At 41.4% G+C, this 8,752-nt stretch overlaps 2 protein-coding genes across 2 annotated transcripts in view; both read right to left on the reverse strand.

The window, feature by feature from the left end:
- LOC119688615 overlaps positions 1 to 1,021 on the reverse strand; it is a 37,633-nt gene extending 36,612 nt beyond the window's left edge. Inside the window, exons 1-4 of the mRNA XM_038103286.1 lie at positions 846 to 1,021; positions 572 to 617; positions 391 to 504; positions 9 to 312 (exon numbers count right to left, since the gene is read on the reverse strand). Of these exons, the coding sequence (XP_037959214.1) occupies positions 9 to 312; positions 391 to 504; positions 572 to 617; positions 846 to 1,021 (640 nt within the window). The remainder of the gene's footprint in view (positions 1 to 8; positions 313 to 390; positions 505 to 571; positions 618 to 845) is intronic.
- Positions 1,022 to 5,296: 4,275 nt separating this feature from the next.
- LOC119688616 lies at positions 5,297 to 6,112 on the reverse strand. The gene has a single exon (XM_038103287.1). The coding sequence runs from the start codon at positions 6,110 to 6,112 to the stop codon at positions 5,297 to 5,299; it is 816 nt and encodes a 271-aa protein (XP_037959215.1).
- Between the last annotated feature and the right edge of the window lie 2,640 nt (positions 6,113 to 8,752).

Here is an 8,752-nt window from a genome sequence, read left to right on the forward strand (position 1 = left end):
ATCCTCGCCTCTCAATAATATAGGCCATGCTTGCTTTTGTATAGGAGATGGTTCCGTAAAGTTTTGTTTCTTCAACTCATCAAGTATATCAGGATAATCTTTGAAACAGTGGTCGAATTTGTATATTGGTTTCGGTATATCAAGACACATTTGATCTTCACTTGTTTTTAAACGTGAAACAATTATATTGTTGTTTACTAAACGCATTTCATTGACTTCTTCCTCTGTCATAACAGCGATTTCCTTGACTTCTTGATAAAAATTTTTTCTCAGCTTTGGAAGATGCGCCCACTGCAACTTACGATATTCTTCCTGTAATAAAAAATATTTCATATGGGCAAAACAAATAAATCGATATCTTCATTTGTGGATTGTTAATATTTTTCTTACAACTTTTCTATTTAGAGATTCCCAATCGATAGGCTGCAATACTTCCTTCTTTTCAGTACCACCAATACATACATTTTTTGTAGGTAGACTTAATCTATTTTCGCCATTTTCTCCCTAAATAAATTTTATTATGAGCTACTATATTATATCCATACGCTCGTTGTATGTACGTCATACTTACAGATTTCGGAGTTGCAACCTGAATATTGTCATTTCTGGAAGAAGCACTAAAACGAGGCACGAATGATTTTTTTTTAAATTCAACTTTGGGATTGTGAGAAACTTCGTGATTTTGAGATGAAACATTTTTATTTTTATTTTTATTTTTATATTTCTGATCAGAGTGTTTTATAATTTCCAAAATGTATTTAACGGCATCGTCAACATTTTTTCTATTACGACCTTTGACAGTTACTATATGGTTGTCACTATTTATATGTACATTGACGTTGAACTTTGTTTTAATGCTTTTTATGTTGGAGCCGTCTCGGCCAATTATGGCACCAATGTAAGCTGGGTCAGTAGGAAATTTTTCTATAATATCATTAAAATTGGACATGTTTGCACTTAAAACTCCATACACATTCCTTTCAGGTGGATCATCATCCCACATTATTTCCAAATCATCCATTTTAATGTCAGCAAAACCTACAAAAAAGAATACCTCATTATTATATTCATTTTTACACAAAACCAACTAAATTTCAAACATTCAAATTGAACCAATTTTAACGAAATCACGAATTCATGAATTTACGAATTCTCAATCATATCAAATGAAACGTTATTTGAAATTAACTATTAAAAGTAGAAATATGTGTTCTTATAAGGATTATTGAGAGATAAAGCAATGCCAGTTTTTTGTTTTTGATTTGTATGTTGAAAATCATGCTGTCACTTTCTTAAGTCTCATCACGCAGTGGCTCTATTGTTTCTTGTGACTTTTACTGAAATTCATTCCTATATAAAATGGTAATATGTGAAATGCAGATTTTATTTTTTGCAAATAGGGCCACATAACCTTAAAAACACCATTGCTCAAACAAACAAGTATTTTTAGAAAATTTCATTATTAATTGAAAATATTTAATTGAAAAAAGTTGCACATATATTCGATTTGAAGTCCCGCATTTTATGAAGCAAAATACATACCAGTAATAAAACTAAAACCGAAACTTAATCGAAAAACACAAGCCAAAAAACGATTCGACCACCGACGCGTCTCTTGAAAAAGTAATAAATGTAGAAGAAAACTTGTTCCGTTCCCGTTCTTTCAAAATTAATATAAGTATATTTGGCAGCCCATACACAGATTTGCTTGAGATTGATGTAACTATATTAATTTGGTTTATGCTTTATGTGCACAAACCAATTTCACAAAAGAATATTCATTTGAAATGATTACACAATCCGATTGGCACATTATTTAATAATGTAAAAAATCCACATACAATTTTAATACTACATGTGTTCAATAATAAAAATTTTATCAATGTTCTGGCAATTTCGTATGACTCATTGCTGACGTTTCTTATTAATGAACCGGTCAGCATTCTGATAAGAGCTTTATATAATTATACACCTATACCTCGGTTAAAAGCCATTTCGTGCAACAGTAGACTCGATTAACGATCTAGCCGTATTTCTGACAGTGTTTCGCTTAACAGTGAAGAAACCGATAAATATGCCTTTTATAATACAAGCAAAGGCTAGTTTAATGATCGATATGCCAAAAAGTTTTCTGGAAGAAGTACAACATTATAAATTATTATCTATTGTAAACACAGACAACAGTGCATTCACACAGTCTCGTTTTTAGCCGGTTTTGCACATTATAATCACTAATGAGTATGATATACCATACAAAGAGCTTTCATTAAAAAGGAGCTCATTTACTACAAATCAGCACATTTAAGACCAAAAATGTCGAACGCAACCCTTAAAACTAATGGTTGATTTGCTTGTTTGTTTATTCAAAATCACGAAAGAACAGCAGTGAGTTAGAGTTTCGGGAGAGGCGCCATCCAACTAAAAGTATGTATTTCCATGTATTAAAAAGATTACTGAATAATTTATTTATACATACCATTACAAAATCAGTACGCAAAAGTATTTCAGGTATGTTTTTACAAATTTGTATCGGTTTTTTTAAAAAATGAACTTTTAGTATATTCCACACCGAATGTAACGAACGACTGACTCGTGCACAAGTTCTGTTGCTCTGTATATGCACTACTTGCGTGTCCGTGTTTCGTGTCGTTCATATGTTCTAGCATGCACATGTTTGGCTGGTGCTGCGAACTTGCACATGTTTGGCTGGTGCTGCGAACGTGCACATGTTTGGCTGGGGCTGCCACAGTACCCCCCTCTTAGCGGGGGAGCGCATGTGATACCGCGCTATCGCCTTGTTATCGCTCTATTTGGTGAATGCGCGCAACTTGGCCGGAAAGTGCACTGTTCTGCCTGCGCGTGTGACCACAGATCTGGTTTCCTGTTGGTCTTTGAGGACGGGTTCGACTCCTGGTGCTTGTACTGAAGACGGTTCGGTTGTTCTGCTGCTGCCAATGCCAGCTAAAGTCATGAATGCTGGTTTCAGCCTGTCTACTGCTACTGTGACGTCTTTATCTTTCATGCTGATGACGTAGTTTTTCTAATCGCGACGGACTACACGATAAGGGCCTTCGTAAAGCTGTTCTAACGGTGCCCGAACGCGATCGGTGCGTAGGAATACATACTTGCTCTCTGACAGCTCGCTGGGTACAAAGACTGGTTGTTGACCGTGTCGCAGTCCAGGTTGAGTTCGTTCATTACCTAAGTTTCTGCGCAGTAACTTTTCGAAGTCTGTTTCGCTTGGTTTGATTTTGACTTCTGTCAGCAACTGTCCCGGGATTCTGAGAGGGTTGCGGTATAACATCTCTGCCGGACTGGCATTTATGTCTGCTTTCGGCGCTGTCCTGAGGCCCAACATTACTAAAGACAGAATTTGGGTCCAGTTACTGGAATCGTGACAACGTATGGCTGCTTTCAGTGTTCGGTGAAACCGCTCGACCATGCCATTGGCTTGGGGGTGATAGGCAGTTGTGCGCCAATGCTTTATTCCTAGTAGTTTCGTCACCTCTATAAATATAGCGGACTCAAATTGACGTCCTAAGTCGGTTGTGACTGCATGCGGAGTGCCGAAATATGAAATGAATGCTGCTGCCACCTCTTCTGCTGTGATGCCCACTAAAGGAATGGTTACTGGCCAACGCGAAAAACGATCGATGCATGTGAGAATATAACGCTTTCCTTGCGATGGTGGCAATGGGCCCACTATATCCAAGTGAATATGTTGAAATCGGCCATATACCGTTGCAAAAGAACCGATACTCGTACGGGTATGGCGTTGAACCTTGGATTTTTGGCATGCAACACACCTTCGGACGAAAATTGCACCTTCGGGCCACACGTATTTTGCTTGGACGATTTTGCGAGTTGCCCTGATTCCGGGGTGAGACAAGGAGTGAAGCTTGGACAATACCTGCTGCCTGCAATTTGCTGGGACGTATGGGCGAATGTGAGTGCTGGAAACATCGCAGTACAGTTCAACGTCTGAATCTGGTAATTTCCACTTTTTTAATAGAACGGTTTTCCGGGCTAGTCGTCTAACAATTTCTGCAGCTCTAGGTCTGTTGTTTGTTCAACCGCAATTCTTTCCACCTCGCTTGCTTCATACTGGACTGCTGCAATTCGAGAAAGGTAGTCTGCTGTGAAGCAAAATAACGCATACCGGAAATATTGGACAGCTTGATAAGCCACTGTCAACTCTCGACCATAGGCGCTGTATTTCATTTGAGCTGGACTCAATTTTCTTGAGTAGAATGCCAATGGCTGCTGCACTCCGTTTACTACTTGCTGGAGAATGGCCCCAACTGCATCACCAGCGAAGTCTAAGTCGCCCAACGTCTGGTTGATAAATCGCTGGAACTTTTGAGCTGCATTGCGGAGTCCGAAGGTCATAAATTTGAATTCGAACAAGCCGAACGGGGTTATAATGGCTGTCTTTGGTATGTCCGCGGCTGCCACTGGAATCTGATGGTACGCCTTCTGCATATCTATCTTTGAGAACACAGTTTTTGCCTGTAGGATAGACGTCACGTCATGTATAAATGGAATTGGGTAGCGGTCGGGCCTCGTCTGTGCGTTTAGCATTCGATAGTCGCCGCACGGTTGCCAACTTCCATCACCTTTACGCACCATATGGAGTGGGCTAGCCCAACAGCTTTTAGATGGCTGGCAGATACCTGCTTGCAGTAAAAACTGGAACTCATTCTTAGCTTCTTCGAGTTTGCTGCCAGTTAGACGTCTCAGCCGGGCGAATGTTGGTGGGCCTGTCGTTTCGATGCAGTGCTCCACCGTTGTAGCGGTACTTCGTCGATTCATGCTCATTGTCGCCACGGTACTCATGTAACAGCTCGACGTACTTCGTACCTACGCTGCATACGCGCACCTCTATCGTTTGCACCTTGACTGTATCACCTTTAGCCGCCATAGTGGTTTTGTTGTCTACCAGTCGCTTTCGTTTCATATCCACCAATAGGTCATAGTGCCTTAGGAAATCGGCACCGACGATAGGGCATCTGACGTCTGCTACTATGAAAGTCCATGGGAAATCTCTGCGCAACCCAACGGGCAACTGAAGACGCTTCTCCCCGAACGTGCGAATGGGGGGTGCCGTTGGCTGCAAACAAATTTACTGATGAAGCGCTGCTCGCTTTGCACGAATTACGCAAAAATGACCGCGGAATCACTGAGATGTCGGCACCCGTATCTATCAGAAATATGGTGGACGTTACTGGATCTTTAATGGTGAGTCGAGCTAATTGTATGCTGCTTTCGTTGCGGCTCGATGACGGCGAAGGAGCGCTTAGTTTTTTGTCTGCGATGATGCTGTAAAATTACATGGCTGCCTGCAACTGCGAGCCTTGCGCCCAAACCTGGAGTGGAACCAACACCATTCTGGATGACTGCTCGATTGGGAACGTGGTCGGCTGCGGCCTCTCAGTGAACGCCTATCTTGCTGTTGACGGGAGTTCATGTCTAGACGACTCAATCGTTGCTCGATTTGGTCTAAGCGCTGACACACTTTTTCTGCTTCGGACCAGGTACTACCGCTGCCTGAATACATTGCCGAGATCTGATGATAGTCGCCTGCCTCGCAAATCTTGTCAGCCAATTTGGCTAACTCGCTCAGTTCTACGCTTGACGTGTGATGAATCGCGCGCACTTGTGGAGGCAAACGCTGGAGCCAGAGTGTTTTCAAGAATTCGACTCTCACCTTATCCTTCGCCAATGTCGCCAGTTCGTTTAGCAATTGAGTAGGCCGACGATCGCCAAGCTGTACGTCTGATAACAGCCGCTGAATTTTACGCTGTTCTGATTCACCATACCGTTCGATTATTTGTTTTCTTAGGTTCTCGTACCTGTTTGCTGCTGGCGGATGAAGCACTGCGTCAGCCATGTCGGCTACGATGCTGGACTCTATGGCAGCCACTATGGTGTTGAATCTCGTCATGTCGTTGCACACACCTGCCACCGCGAACTGCGCCTCGATCTGCGCGAACCATATTTCGGGTCGCTCGTGCCAGAACGGAGGCACCTTCACCGAAACGCGATTCACCACTGGTGCCCAGTCTTCGCGCTGCTGTCCGAGCGATGCTGCATTCTCATCTTGCACCGACATTTTTTCCTTAGTTTCGCACTGCCACTAAGCCGGAACTCTGCTCGCCGAGTTCTAAAAAGAACTTTTTGTGTGTTGATGAAATAAGTTCTGAAAAGAACCTTTGTATGTTGATGCAATAAGTTCTGAAAAGAACCTTTGTATGTTGATACAATATATTTTTAAGTTCTGATAAGAACTTTTTGTATATTGATGAAATATACTCTTAATTAATGAACAGTTCTGAAAAGAACTGATCACGTCGAGGTCACCAGTTTAGTATATTCCACACCGAATGTAACGAACGACTGACTGGTGCACAAGTTCTGTTGCTCTATATATGCACTACTTGCATGTCCGTGTTTCGTGTCTTTCATATGTTCTAGCATGCACATGTTTGGCTGGTGCTGCGAACTTGCACATGTTTGGCTGGTGCTGTCACAAACTTGTCTATTAATCACAACAGGGCCCATCATGAAATGAAGCATCGTTGCTGCCGCCATTCTCATCTCCACGTCCATCGGCAGATCCAATATGATCTTCACATATATCGCTATATCCAATATCTACGTCGGATGACTGTGAAACACCTGCAAAAGAAAGAAATAAAGATAATATAAATGAAACTCTTTTGCAACACTTTCAGAATCTGATAGATGTGGAGAACCGTCACATCGCACTGCAAAAATGCACAGACGCAAGGTTTTTGAATTTAATGGAAGCAAAAAATGTTGCTTTGTCGCGTATCGCATCATCAAAGGAAAGAGGCTTTCCATATATCCGGCTCACTGGAGACAATGACTCAAGCGATGACTATGCATATTTGTTGCGGTCAACTGTTATTATATATTATAATTTCTATTACCATAATATGTTGAAGCCAGTTGAGTCAGTGCACTTAAGCACTTTTACTCTCTATTAACTGCGAGGTTTCTGCAAAACCCCTCTCTACGCCCTAACTGGATTATTGTATATCTCTTCATCAAACTAAGCAATAATTAACCTAAGATCTGCATACCTCTCCGAGGAGCCCGTAACCATTTTGAGATTCGATAACGCGGTGTTGGTAAGTCTGTCAGTTTTCGTAAATAATTTCAGGGCCCTATCCTTCATATATTTTTTGATCGGATCAATCTTAATCTTGATCAATCTTATCACTTCATCAGACTAAGCAATAATTACGCTCAGGTCTACAAACCTCTTCGAGGAGCCCGTAACCATTCTGAGATTCGATAACGCGGTGTTGGTAAGTCTATGAGTTTTCGTAAATAATTTCAGGGCTCTATCCTTTATGTAGTTTTTGATCAGATCAATCTTGAGGTCTACATGCTCTTGAAGTGTTTTGCTTATGTTGAGAGCACATTTATCCAGGTATAGCATATATGTGTCGTCCTTCTAAAACCAAACTGCTTGGTCTCTCCTGAAGCCTATGTATCATGATCCTTTCCAGCCAAGTACTGAAAGAAGGCTGATATCCCTAGAAGATCTGGGACTGCTCCTTATCCTATCAAGCGATTTCAGAAGCACATCACTCTAGCATTCTTCCATTCAGTAGGGATATATCCCATTTTCTAAGTAGTCAGGAATAGCCTTCCAGATAATTTTACACATCTCTCCAGTTACTCCATTCAACCCAAGGGACCTCTCAGATCTCACACATTGAAAAGCTATATCCAATTCATACCTGCATAAAGCAGGTGAGTCCACCTCATAAGCATGAGGCGATAACAACTCCGCCCTAGGAAAGAAAACATTCATCAATGTATTCATGCAATCCCTTCAGGTGGTTAACATATTGTCACCCACTTGAAGGGCACCTACATCCATTCGCTTACTCACTCCTCTGACAATCTTATAGACTTTACTCCAAGGATCAAGCCTATTCTCATTCACAAAGTTCCTTACTTGTGAATCACATGGGTGAGATTGCATTCTCATCCAGACCAAGAATAATAGGCATGATAATAATAGGTATAACACCAAAATAGAGGGACCTAACATTGGGATATTAGATGTATAAATGTTGTAGAGAGTGGGAAAAGTGGAGATCTCTGAGGAACGCCTGTTTCTATAATTCTGATTGACGACAGATCGCTGTTGATTTTCGTGCGAAAGGATCTCTCACGTAAGAAGCTGCCGATGATTTTAGTTGGCCTGCCTGGAACACCTAGATCAGACATTTTTACTATCAGGGCATCATGCCAGACCTTGTCAAAAGCTTTATAAATATCAAAAATGATCTTTCCAGTCGACTTTCTTCCACTAATGGCTGTTTGAATCATTTCGGCCGTTCTAGCTAGTTGAAGTGCCGTGGACAGGTCATTATTATCCGGTTTAGGGAAGACAATGACTGTGGCCAGCTTCCAGGTCTTAGGAAATTCATCTAGCCTGAGCATACAATTAATAATGTTAGTGATAAGCTGGATTGCGTTCTCTGGCAGGTTACGTAGGCATCTGTTGTTAATTATATCATGGCCAGGTTCCGACCTAATCTTCAATCTCGCTATAATTTGGGAGATTTCTTCGTTACTGCATACTGCAATGCCATCATCTGGCTCCTGATCCAAAATATTATTTGCCTCCTCGGAGATGCGTTCTTCTTCCTCTGAGTCATATTCTATGTCTTCATTGGACTGGAATTCAAGTTCAAGGGTGTCTGTGAAG

This window comes from Teleopsis dalmanni, chromosome X, assembly GCF_002237135.1.
Source record: "Teleopsis dalmanni isolate 2A chromosome X, ASM223713v2, whole genome shotgun sequence".
Taxonomy (NCBI): Eukaryota; Metazoa; Arthropoda; class Insecta; order Diptera; family Diopsidae; genus Teleopsis; species Teleopsis dalmanni.